The 13,309-nt window shown below is 43.0% G+C and overlaps 1 protein-coding gene across 2 annotated transcripts; it reads right to left on the bottom strand.

Moving 5' to 3' along the window:
* Positions 1-1,399: 1,399 nt before the first annotated feature.
* plekhm1 (pleckstrin homology domain containing, family M (with RUN domain) member 1) lies at positions 1,400-11,815 on the bottom strand. 2 transcript variants are annotated; one of them, XM_035533263.1, is made up of 12 exons: positions 11,684-11,815; positions 10,638-10,809; positions 9,152-9,393; positions 7,959-8,558; positions 7,325-7,829; positions 7,033-7,198; positions 5,241-6,176; positions 4,780-4,925; positions 4,508-4,701; positions 3,655-3,718; positions 3,266-3,423; positions 1,400-3,012 (listed from the first exon to the last, which is right to left on the bottom strand). In XM_035533263.1, the coding sequence occupies exons 2-12, from the start codon at positions 10,689-10,691 to the stop codon at positions 2,907-2,909; spliced, it is 3,171 nt and encodes a 1,056-aa protein (XP_035389156.1). In that variant the 5' UTR covers positions 10,692-10,809; positions 11,684-11,815; the 3' UTR covers positions 1,400-2,906. The 2 variants fall into 2 exon arrangements, with proteins under 2 accessions (XP_035389156.1, XP_035389157.1); XM_035533264.1 differs by having other exon boundaries at positions 10,638-10,726.
* Positions 11,816-13,309: the final 1,494 nt, after the last annotated feature.

Here is a 13,309-nt window from a genome sequence, read left to right as displayed (position 1 = left end):
GTCGGCAGATGACTTTGTGGGTGTGTTAGACTGGGCGGGTTAAAGTCACGAAGGGGTGTTTAAGAGATGCTAGACTTGTATGTGCACAGTGAAATGTGTCACCTGTGCGCTGGCGCTTTTTAACCTAGATGAACGTTTCCTCCTCCCGCACAAAAATCGGCTCCACATACACGGCTAACGAAGAGAGGACTAGAAATGCAGTGATCAAAACAGATCATGAGAGAACGCTAAAGTCATTTCTTAATAAGTGGCACTTTTAGCACGCTGCCAAAAACGCGGTGAATATATGAGGGATTTTTTGTTTGTTTGTTTGTTTTTAAGACTGAAACAGCAAGTTATTCTCTTCTCTGCAGTCTTCTCTACACAAACGTAAAGACGGCGTGTGACAACAATGGCTAGTGACATTTTTTGGCCCATTTTAACATGAAATAGTGGTGCGAACACTCCGCGTGGTGCTTCCTCTAACCAGCCTCCGCAGCCAGATCTGTAGTCTGATGGCTGTAAAATACTAGTGTACAAACTATAAACCTAGAATATGGGTTTGGCGACACTGCTTATCACGGTGTTAAATGTCTTCCAGTAATTATTCTCTGCTCGGACACAATAGGACCGTAAACGTAAATTTTCAGACCTACTAAAAAGGTTCAGCTCACTAATTAGTAGCAAATCGGTGCCTACTTGAGTCTTAAAGTAAAATATACAGGGAAGAAAGTTACTACCGCATACAAACAAATTGCGATTACCTGAAAGACAAGTACATACAGCCTATATATGGGATGTGTAGAAGCGCGAGACAGAAGGCGAAAAAGAAACGGCATAAGGTAGGAAACAGGAAGAACCAGTTCTGGGTTTTAATGGAAGACATTGCAACCGAAAATGAGGAGAATGACTACTCATCAAAAGAATGTGTGCATTTAATCTTACAACGCTCCTCCAAACTCTTGTCTTTTGTAGCAAAACGATCTGAGAGCACTTGAAAATGTGTACACTCAGCTCTGAGAGTTATCACTTCTTGCAATCACACAGCAGCCTGGAGGTAGAAGGCCTAACGTGCAAAAACACCGCTCCCCAAAGCTCACTTGAAGGACGGTAAAGCATATACCACCATGAAACAAACTGATCCCAACCCTACGAAGGCATGCTTTCTGTGAGTGATCAAAACTATCAGGCTAAACAAGATATCCAAATATCACTGAAATACTGAATCAATCTAACTAGAGAGAGAGAGAAAAAAATACATATGTGAGTTTTAAATTTTTATCATGTCAACAGCCAGTTTGTTATATATATATATATATATATATAAATTTAAAAAAAAACCAGTACAAATCTAAGCACTTTAATTTAGCCAAAATTAGTATATGCATAGCAAGGGATTTTGGCCTGTCACCACCCCAAAAAAAATGGAAGCGCTTTTATTGGTGCACATACATGTAAAGGCGGCACAGAACTGTTTCTGCTCCTGCCTGTACAAGATACATTTATTTAGCTATTGGACGCCACTGCTCCTTACCATCCCGAGGTCCTGTCGCTAGAGTGGAAACGTGTTTTAAAAGATGAAAAGAATCTTAACGTAGGAAAAGAAATTTTATATATTTTAATTACACACAGAATAAAACGTTAGTGTGCCAAAAACGTAAGACTTGTTTTACTAAAAGACAAACATTTACATCTTCAAATTGAACATTTTTAAACTTGATCTGACACACTAAACCCATGTATGGCAGAGTTGCCCATACACATACTGATGTGTTCTTGGAGTTTTTTTTGTTGTTGTTTTTTTAAGATGGAGCACATCAGAATTCAGTTCCTTGTGCAAGTGACAACCAAATAAACAAGGAAGTGTGAAAAGGAAGTGCTCTCTATATGAGAAATGACGTTGCACATGGAAAAGCTAATGGGTAACCCTAGGTTAAGACTTTACACACACCTTACTAACCACAAATAGGCTGCCCATCATGGTTACAATTTGATTATTTTTACTCCAAGTTCTTGCAGAGCACTTCCTTGTCAGAGCTCTGTTTAGCCAATTATGCCACCAAATAGAAAGACAATAGTATTTTAAAATATTCTTCTAACATTTTTGGCACACTGTAGACTTATGTTCAAATGAAGTGTTAACCATTAAACAGAAATATGAACAAAAACTAAAAGGAGACTTTAATGTGCAAGTTTCAGGATGATTCATCATTTATACTACTGCCATATTAAATTATGCCTTAATCACTTATACAACTAGTGTTTGGTCTGTACACAGGTATTAATAAAAACATTCCCTTTGACAGGAAGAGTAGCACAAAAATACCTATTAAAAAGGTGTTGGGGGGGGGGGGGAGTCTGTTCCGTGGCAAAAAAAAAAAAAAGATCATGTCACTGGTTTACTAAAAACGGCTTCCTAAACTGGATGCAGAGCAGTACCTATTGACAATCTAAATCCAAGCCTTCATAACCTCTGCATGAAACTGCTAGAACGGTAAACAAACAAAAACAGGATCCAGTCAAGGTCATCTATTCTGATACCAAAAAGGTCTGTCAAATGGTTGAAAGCCAAGAAAAGCAGAGCCAGTATAAAATGTCCATTAACTCAGTCAGCAGAGACAATACTGGTCTCTGTTAGTGCAAGTTACAGCTTGGACCTCAATCACGCCACAAAACATCACGGATTGGCAATACACACATTCTGTATGTGTACAGTCATTTATGCTTGTACATGTATATAAATAAGTGCACTTAAGGCTACATTTTAAATATATTAAGACTTCATGATCACTGCTTGCAAAAGAGGAATCTTGCCTGGCTGTGCATCAAGGAGGCTTGGAGGGACATAATGCACCTACAGCTCACTCCTGCAAGCAGTTATGGTTTAAGGTTGGAAGTATGGAAAGCATAAAGGAACAAAAGGCTCGTTAATACAAGTCTCTGTCCCGGTATCTCTGCAGCCGCTCACAACGAGGACAGGCAAGATTCTGAGCCTTGCAGGAGGAGTGGAACACTGTCTTGCACACTTTGCACCTGAGAGAGTGAGAGAGGGCATGAAATAGAAGTTATGTAATCGTGGCTGCACAGGCAGTCAGCTTTACAACTGAAATTTCACAAATCTGCAAAAGTCTCACTGCTTCTGCTTTGAAGTTCAAGATGGAACTCTCAGCAGCTGGAGATACCTAGTTCTAGGCAAAAGTGAGGGCACCCCTCATGTATCTAATGCACGTGTGAGGTTGCATTACTGTAGCTTCACTTGACATTCCCTGGGATGCGGGTGGATTACCTGGACGTGCTGTCAAACTGAAAAGGAAAGATGATGTCATCTCTGTTGCAGATCTGGCAGATGAAGCCTCGCTGGGTGCAAAGATCACAGTTATGCACGTGATTGGACGAGAACTGGATAAGATACTGCAGGAAGGATGCGTAATGGCCATCCACTATCTGTAGAGTGAGCGAGTGGGTGGGAATAAATTGTTGGGAGCAGAAACAAGTTTGAATAAAATATACTGTATAATTTGGGAATCAAATCATTGTTTTTCAGGATATCACCATATGCTTAAATTGTTCTCTTAACTGATGCGATTGTGGGGAACAGTGAGCTGCTTTTTTGATCATGAGTCTGACCCTTTCTAAATAGCAGAAAAAAAAGCAAGTTTACAGTACAGCACTCACCTGCCGCAAGTCCATTACACTATATAGATGACTGGACTCCAAAAGATAGGTCCTTTGCTCCAGCCTATAGTGAATAGGTACTTTAGAATTGTCAGTCATGCATTTGAAACCCTTAAGTCCATCTGAAGTAATAACACATTAAATCAGCAAAGCACACAAGGAAGTGGGAAAAGCATATTAAATGAGAATAAGAGCTAATCTCACACGGATTTTTATTCCCCATATGGCTGACTACTAGAATGCAAAAAGAGAAGAGTTCTCGCATTCTTAATATATAGCTCTGGAAGAAATTAAGAGGCCACTGGAAAATTCTGTATCACTATCTTAACTATTTATAGGTATGTGTATGGGTAAAAATGAACCTTTTTTGGAATTTGGGAGAAATGTTTATGGAATAAAAAGTTTAAGCATTTATTTGATGAAAAATGACAACTGGCCTTAAAAAAAACAAAACAAAAGACAGACCTTGAATAATGCAAAGAAAGTTCATATTCACTTTTTGGCATACTCCCACTAGTCTTTCACACTGCTTGTTTTGGTCAAGTGATCACCTAATCAGTACCTCATCATGTACAATGAGGTTCAAGTTTTGTTGAAATATTCAACATTGAAGAGAAACAATAGGTTATAAAAAGTTTCTCTAATGTGCGAGTTTCATGAATTGTCAGAATTTTCTGCACATTGTATTGCAGAACTCAGCACTCCAAGAGATGTTCTCACTTCCAGCCTACAGTGAATAAAGCTACTAAAGATTTGTCATGGCACATTTAAAACTCATTACCCAATTTAAAAAAAGGAAAGCATTAGTCCATAAATGTTATGGCATCCAAGACACCCTAAAGCACACAAGTACCTGGGCTCCATGTTTTTTCTGATTCCACTTCGGCAGATAAGCAGGTAATCTCCGAGAAGGCGGAGTCTCTGCCTGAGGCAATGGGCTGTTGCCATGGTTTCAGTGTGTTTAAACAGGTCAGGGTTTAAGATGTCCAGATTCAGCAAAGGCTCCTGTTCAATATCAGCCAATAGCTTCAGGGCCTGCCTGGAGACCTACACACACACACACACTAAGAACTAAAAATAGAGAGTATGAATAAATTTGTGTTGAAGCACATCAGCTGTGCTCACCTCGTGTGCATTGAGGTCCCAGTTGTGCACCATGCGTGATGGAATAATGCTGGTGTCGCCGTAGTGACAGGTATCACAGTAGTACTGACCTGAGAACTCACACAGCTTGGCCTGGCCCAAAGACACACCAATCTGCCTGGGACATCCTACACACACCTCTCACTTTAGGTTTCAGACCACCATTTATCTAATGGTAGTACAACAGCATGCCCAAAACATCCCACTAGTTACTATAGGCACTTTTAGCATAAATGAGTTACTATTACTATTCAAGCCTAACAAACCATCTGCATTTTTAAACCATAAAAGGACATTCAAGTAATTTCCAACACATCACAAAGTAATCTTGTACGAATTAGTAACACTGCTTATTATTTTTTTTTTATTCTCAGTCACTAACTGGTACCAACTGGTGGTTACTAGCTCATGTTAGCATGCTATGCAAGCTGTCCATGACACACCTGCACACTTGAAGTTCTGCGAGTCCAACCCTCTTTCCACAGGGACAGTGGTCAAGTGAGCTAGCAGCACCCCCTCTCCCTGCAGCCGGTGCTGGACCAGCCGGTTTACGTTGCCTCCCTGCCCCCTGCCTGGGTAGGCCACGTCTCCACCCATCCCGTCCTCCTCCGTGTCCAGGTAGGAGCTGAGCACTCCGCGGATGAGGCTCCTCCAGATGCACGCTTCCTCTGCGCTCTCTGCTCTGAATGTTAGCGTCCCGTTTGCCATCAGAACCTTGAAGAAGGCGGGGCCTCCTAGAGCCGCATCAGGCACCACGTCACGCACTGTCTCGATGGGGTGCACGAACGCGGGTGTCTTGTGGCCCTCTCGCACCGCAAAGGCCCGCAGCGCCTCCAGCGAGAGCGACAGCACCAGCGACGTCCAGCCGAGTTCCTCCCGGCTGACGTACACGACCGCCTCCTTAATAGCATCTGGCTCTGGGTTGGCAGGCCGGCTCCAGTCGGTCTGTGGTGGCTGGGGTGTTTCTCCGGGCGTCCGCTCAGGGCTGGAGGGTGCTGAGGCGGGAGAGGGGGTGCCCAGCTCATCACCCAGAGCCGAGGACTTGAGAACCTCGTCACGGGCCATCGGCCGGGCCTTGTTCACGGCCTCCAGGATGCGATCCACCCAGTCCTCGGCCTCGCCACATGACGGCGCTCGTAGATACAGCGTTCTCTTGCCTGAGAAGGTGAGGCAGAAGCGGCCCTCGCCGCTGGCTGAGAGGTGCACATCCTCACAGCGCAGCAGAGAGCAATTCTTGTAGCACACGCGCTCATCTGCGTCGGCGTAGAGGCGAAGCTCAAAGGGCGACAGCTCGCAGTAGTAGCTACTCCACAGCCCAATGGCTCCACGCAGCTCCAACTGGCCCAGCTTCAGCAGACCTCGGAAAGGGTTGGACAGTCCTGAGGGAGCCAGAAAGAAGAAATTGGTGCGTGTTGGTTATTGTTGTTTGAGGAAGCAATGTGGGGGACAATATACTAGGATGCATTTTAAACTACCCATAACTAAGCAGAGCAGCTTATTCTATGTACCTAAAGCAAAACTCAAGGCCCATTAATATTTCAGTGCTGAGCTGAAATAAGTGGCCACATGCAACAGCTCCCAATAACCAGACTTTTATGGGTCCATTTTAAATGCAAACGTAGGTAAAGCTCCAACCACCACAACCTTCCATGGCCCACACCAGCTCACAAGAGCATGTGGTCTGACCGAGGCGTCAGCACAAGCCACTTCCCCAGTGACACATGACGACCACAGCCAAAGGTCACAAGGCACTGTTGCTCCCTTTCCTAGATACAGTTCCTAGTTCTGGCTATGCAGAGCAAAAGGCATCTTTTCCTTCTTTTCATCAATTGGTATGATTACTGATTAACTTCTAAATGATGAATAGGAAGACTTATGTCCAGGCATGCTACAAATCAATGTGCATCACTCCCAGCATCGACTAATCAGACTGGTCAGAGCAGCCTTTGAGCTCCAAATATTTTTAAGCTTGTAAGAATCATTCCAATACCAACACAAAATTGTTTCTAGGAAAATAAGATGGGTTTTGCTGATCTGTGGGAGAATAAGACCATAGCTCAGATTAGAGCCGGAGTTTGAGTGGACTCGGGGAGCCTTAGGACTATGCAAGCCAAAAAATATATATACCACTTATGCTTTTTAAGAGTGTCAGAATTTGGCTTGGGAACAATTTGTGGAATTTAAAACTACATTAGTCAGCAAGCTTCGTAAGAGCAACATTGCCACGTCTCATACCAATCTGTCTCCGGTGGACCACACTGGGTGGAGACACTAGTTCAGGATCAGTAGACACTGTGCCATTCATCAGGGTGATGTCGGAAGTCTCTGGCCCTTCAGAATCCCCACTCCCGTATGGATCCGGTTTATAGAAGTCTTCTTCAGAGATCCAAGACGGGGATGTCTGAGGAACAGATAAGCTCTCAAGCATGCAAGCACCATTTGACAAGAAACATCTGCACAACAATGCTCATCCTTGATAATACAGGAATGCTGGAATGCTATGAAAGAGTAGACCCAGGAAACTTACTTGGGAGCAATAAAGGGAGCCTGAAGAGGTTTTCTTGCTCAGAACACAAGAGCGTTGGACAGGCACATGCCTGGAATCTTCTACCAGGCCAGAGGTGAGTGGACAGGGAGTGTCACAGGGCACTGGGTCAGAGGCCAATCCAGAGGTCAGAGCAGGAGTAGGTAAACAGACAGTGCCAGGAGAGTCCTTTTTCTTACAGTTCTCCTCTGGAACAATCGTTAGAGATGTTTTCACTGGACCCAAAGTTACAATGGCAGCGTTAGGCTCCGTGGCAGCCTCGCTATGCATCTTTCCCTCCAAGCCAGATGGGGGTGCTGCTTGTGCATTTTGGACAGATGTGTCTGGTGAGTGTGCAAGTGAGTTGGGTTCCTCCTGTTTGTCAGATGAGGAGGGCTTTGGCGAGTCTTCATCACTGCTGCTGTGGGTGGTAGACTCAACCATGCTCTCTGGAGAAGGGCTGCTCACATCTTCCTTGGTCATTTTCTGGCTGGAGGAACTACCATCTCTGCAACAAAAACAGTCATATTTACATATTAACGTCATCGACAATGTAGAATTTCTAGGAGTAAAAAAAGTAAATCAAGTCAGCAGCACAGCCTTCTTTACCTTGTCTGTTCTTGGCACAGCAACTCACCCGATTATCATGCTCTTGTCACGCTCGCTGTGGCTGAGCTCTCCCTCATGCCCGGTCAAGCTCTCCCTGTCTGGCAGAGGCTGCCCATCAGAGCCAAGACTGGAGGACAGCAACGATGAGCCTGCCGTGTCCAGGCTCAGGTCAGAGGCCGTCAGGGAAGACCTGGCTCCACACGCACCGTTCGGCACCCTTCCCAGCACCTCGACAACCCCATCCGAGCCAACAGATGACTGTGATATCGCATCCCAGGATCTCCGGCGCACAGCAGTGGGCCGTGGGTCGTTGTCATTCGCCACTGGGCACAGGCCAGCGAGTGCCAGCGGAGTGACTGTCCACTCATTCAACACGGCTGACTTGTATGAGAGCTGGAAGGAGAGTGAGGTGAGGCCCTGCAGGAGGCTGAGAAGCACCTCTCGCTCCTCAGGGTCCAGAAGCAGCGCGCCGGGCTGGTAGTGGCCATCCAGTTCGGAAACCTCACGGAGGAGTGAGGCCAGGTAGCACTCCAGCAGCCCGTCATTCAGTGCAAGACGCACCCACGCCCGGCACCGGCCCACATCTGAGCTGATGAAGCTCAGGCCCTCTAGCTCCAGAATCACATCTCTGAAGAAAGAGTGCGTTAAGGTCACCACTGCAAACTGCGGTGTTTGTAACACAATGTTCTGTTTTTCAGTTCTCATAAAACAAGTTGTGACCAAGCTGAATAAAAAAAAACTAAACACCAACAGAACTTGACCCTTGTTTTACCAAATAAATCAATAGAAGCAATTAACTTCCATGTTATAAAAAGGTAAAAAAAAGGGACATGAATCAAGAATGTAAGCATTGTTCTTAAAAGACCCTGAAGGATGAAAGCTGTCAAACAGGCTGAAGTGAGCAAAGCTGTGTCACCTGACCGGCTTACCAAACCACATGACTTAAGTAATCCTACTGCTCGTCACAAGCCTCTTTTTTCTGTCTCCAATTGAGTATAGATGAACAGACACCCTGAGAGGTCATCATCTAACCATCATCAATTTTGTCCACCAAAAGCATTAAAACAACAATCCTGACTATCCTAACACCAAGGCACTGAGAAGCTACAGCTTAAAACGAGACATGGAAACACTAAAGAATCAAAGTACACAATCTCATTGGACCTTGCCAGGCAAGTGTTAACCTGAGCACACCCGAGCCACCGCCTATCTTTGACCTGCCTGTGGGTGACGGTTTTGAGCAGACTCCAGAAGGTGGGCTGGGGGAGTTGGGGTCCCTTGCGGCCACGCACCCCAACAGCGTCAGCGCGGATGTGTTTGCTGCGCAGGCCGTGGATGAAGACGGCCTCCAGGTCACAGCACAGCTGGTTGGCATCCGAGTCCTCACTTGTGACAGGCACGTCTGTGGCCACGTAGCGTTTCTGTAGGGCTTTTAGGGTTTGGGCTAGTTTCTCCTTGATGTTCTGAAGAGGAGAAAGAGCAAAGGTATTGGAAGGACACAGTGGCACATGCACGCTGTTTGCACCTGTTCAGCATTTTTCCTCAGACACAGTCCAAAGCACAGGTAAGCCAGAGGTCAAATCATGTCAGAACAGGGACTTAACCAGAAAGGTATAGGATAATAGCTTTACCTTTCAGTAGATCAGCAATGTTTAGCCTACTTGGACAGTCATTTACACACCTGTGTTTTGGATCAACACTACATTTAAGCTGTGTTGTGTGAGTCTTGCCATCATAAATCGGGGATCAAATCCTGGTAACCTTACAGACCAGATCTAAGAACATTCAACAATCTCCAGTTGTTGCCGCATTATTTTGCGGACCCAGCTGACTGGGCGCGGGACATGCGACTGTCCATCTGACAGTGCCCATTACACCTCTGTCCTTGGTTCACCGAGGGTAGGAGTACAGGGTGGAAACTAACAGACTAACTTTTGCAGCAGGACACGTGGGCATGAGCCATACCTACAAAGCCAACTGAGTCATCTGATGTCAGCTGACTGCATGGGAACATGGCCTGAGTTGACTAAAAGCCACCTGCCTCACCACAAAGACAACACAACTTAAATGAAAATGCGAGCTTTTACATGGCTCAATTGTAATAGGCTATTACTCTGCATTTCTTTTACTGTTAAATATCCCCATCCAGAGAATAGGTAATTGGTGTTCTCAAATTTATGACTATGGGTGTATTACACCATTCAGCATTACAGCAGAAACAGGGGGCAACTGTAGCATGAAAGACTAACAGTTAATGCTAATAAAACATGGTTTTGCATCGGTTCTAGTATATTAGAATGAAGTACATACAACAAAATGCAAACAAAGTTTCATAAATGAGCCTAGCACTACATTCCACCCTACAATGTCTGGGCATTTTAGTGAAAATACATTCAGTAATTGAACCACTGAATCATGGCATGTTACATAGCTTAGACAAAATAGCATATGTGAATCCTTTTTACCTCCAATCTGTCTCACTGTGCCTAACCTCTGACTTTGAGACACGGAGCCAGCAGATTACTGTGGCAAATGGTGCATTCTTATTGTGAATCAAAAGAAAAGCTCCATGCTAAAGCGCAGCTGTAACTGATTAGGATATAAAGGCCAAAAGATTGGCATCACATTACAATGTCCAACAGGTTTGGAAGATGGAAAAGAACACAATGGCAGGCATCTCTCTACAGAGGGATCTTAGATTACTAACCTGTTTGCCATTTTTAACCTCTGGAATGCAGTCAGTAGTCTGGGTGGCGAGCATGGCTTCTTAAGTTTACCTTACTCCCACTTGACACACTGCAAAAATAAATATCCCCGATTTTACCTAAATTTCTCAAGAGTAGCGAAGCCCTGTACTTAACCTCACCACAGTTCACAGTCTGAGGAAAAAAAACAAAAAACAAAAAAACATTAGAAAGAGCAAAGATAGAGGGTAGTTTTTCTTAAGAAAAGGAAGTCATTCTCGGAGCTCACTCTATTTATTAATTAAGTTTCCGCAAAAAAGACCATTTCTCTTTGTAGCTTCCTCTCCAAGTGTCTCAATTATCATTGCAGAAAATGCCAATAAACTGCAATTGCAAATGTCGACATGTTTACGAACTTTACGATATGCTACGCAGTAGGATGTTCCAGATATATCAGAAAGGGGATGTCACACCTTGCCTCAGATGTACTGACATGTTAGTTGTATGACTTCGATCAAAAGGTGCCGGTCAGTCTTGAAAACAAGACGACGACACGACTGCTGCAAAGTTAAAATGTCTAGCTCCATTTACGCATTTGAATTGCGTTTTCATACAACAACCGAGTGACCGAGATCACGCCACTGGTTTTACAAAACGGATATTTAAGCGTCATATTTGAAAGCATTAATATTTTTATTCAGTTTTGCTAGTTAACCTAGCTAATTTAACTAATCTAACCAGATACTGCTTTAAGTACAACCCATTACAAAGTATAGCTATTACGCATTCCGACAATTATGTGAATACTCAACTGCTATTTGCTTTCTGTTAATTTAGCTAGTTAGGTTGGTCAGCGAACAATGCATTGTTCTCTGAACAAAACAATCTGCAATCTACCTAACGTGAGTCTGCTGACATCTTCAAATATTAATTCGAGTAGGCTGAAAGTTTGCTTACAACAGTAAACGCTCTTCGCCACAAAAACAAACTGTAAGCTAACCTAGCTAGCTAAGATGCACTAATGCGGCAGTGTAGCTAGCTATCTTAACGTTGTAGTCGAGCGACTTACCATTAGAATATTGTCTGTCTCTCAAAGGTCGGTGGAACGTGAATCTAAAATTATGAAAGGGGTTTATCTTCCAACCTTCTCGACCAGCCTTCAGCTACCGTTAAGTAGCAAACAAGCCGTGTTTAGTCCTAAAGCGTCTCAGCTGACACCAGGTGCATTGTGGGCATTGTTCAAGCTTATCCGTTCATATTGCGTAACGTTTACGCAACCTGACCCCAGGAAACAAATTAAAATGTGCCACTACTCGACTATTATACAAAACATGCGCTGTGTTTTGTATTAATTGCCTATTAACTGTAACATACTGTTAGTATTTTCTTGTATTTGCAGCTATTTTTATTTTTATTCTTGTTGTTTTGTTGCTGTTGTTGGTGATGACAGAGATGACTTCTCATTCTTCCTGACATAATCAGTTTGCCCATTTAGGGATCAATAAAATGTTACCAGCAAGCAAACACCAAGACTTACAGGGTATTGTAAGTCATGATTAGATCTACACACATCTCAGTATGAGGAATAGATTAATTCAATGTTATATTGTTTAAAATCCGTTTTACTGAGATCGTTAACTTTATCAAGATAATATTTTTCCAAGACAGAGATTTTTCTTCTACGTATTAAGCACATGTAAAATGCGTTGCTACCCAAACCCATATATAAATTTCATAGAAATATAAAGTTCTGATTTAGGGAAGTTTCAGCAGCATAGACCCACACAGAAATGTCTTAGAGACTTCCATCCCACCAAGAGGGGTCATGGATATTTAATACACAATAAAATTATTTTAGCCCACTTTTTGATCGTGACAACATACAGGCCACATTCTTTAGTCTGCATATTACCCTAGGCCCATTTCACATGCCCGAAAGTAATTCCAGTGAAGCATTAATGACCGCATTGTAGCCTGCTTCATAATATGGATAACAGTATACATATTGCATGCGGTAGAGGTGGGAATTGACATTACTGGACCTCCTTGAACATTTTTTAAATGAAGCATGAATGAGATTTATTTCTGAAGAAAAAAATCTAACGATCATGCTCAGTAGAACGAGAGGCTGACATTAGGGTAGAATTAATGTCATTAAAACTTGGAGTTAAGATAGAAGTAAATTCACGAAACACACTGCGCAAATATCAAACCATTAAAACAACAGTGTATTGTATCTTATGCATCCAGCTGGAATAGCGAATTGTTTTATTGTTACGTTTAAACAAATATAAAGTTATGTTTTCATGATATTTACACAATTATTTCAATGATTGATTTCTCACTTACTGTGGGATCTTCAACGCTTTCGGTTTCTCTTTCACGATTAACATGTAAGACATTTCCTGTCCCTTCCGTGCATCAGACAGGTACGTTTTCGTGAAGCCAAGCCCACAGTTTCGTCATGAATATGCATACCTAAAGAAAATCAGACTAGCTGAGGTTCAGTAAGAATATATTGTGTTGTATATGAAACATATAGTATTCTTATTACAGACTGGTAAGAATATGACACAATTAAGTAAACTATTGTCCACTAATATACATTATTATGATTATGATCAAATCATTAAAAAATTAATACAATTAACGCCATTAACAGAGCATTTTACAGATATCATCAAGATAGAATCAG

This window comes from Electrophorus electricus, chromosome 14, assembly GCF_013358815.1.
Source record: "Electrophorus electricus isolate fEleEle1 chromosome 14, fEleEle1.pri, whole genome shotgun sequence".
In the NCBI taxonomy this organism is placed as follows: domain Eukaryota; kingdom Metazoa; phylum Chordata; class Actinopteri; order Gymnotiformes; family Gymnotidae; genus Electrophorus; species Electrophorus electricus.
Note: the sequence above shows the minus strand (reverse complement) of the source record. Positions and strands in the feature narration are given on the sequence as shown.

Coding starts and splice junctions, on each gene's coding strand:
- plekhm1 (XM_035533263.1), bottom strand. CDS start 10,691: ATGCTCGCCACCCAGACTACTGACTGCATTCCAGAGGTTAAAAATGGC. Junction 8,559..9,151: donor CTCAAAACCGTCACCCACAG/GCAGGTCAAAGA, acceptor CTCTTTCTTCAG/AGATGTGATTCTGGAGCTAG. Junction 4,702..4,779: donor GGGACCTCAATGCACACGAG/GTGAGCACAGCT, acceptor GTGTGTGTGTAG/GTCTCCAGGCAGGCCCTGAA.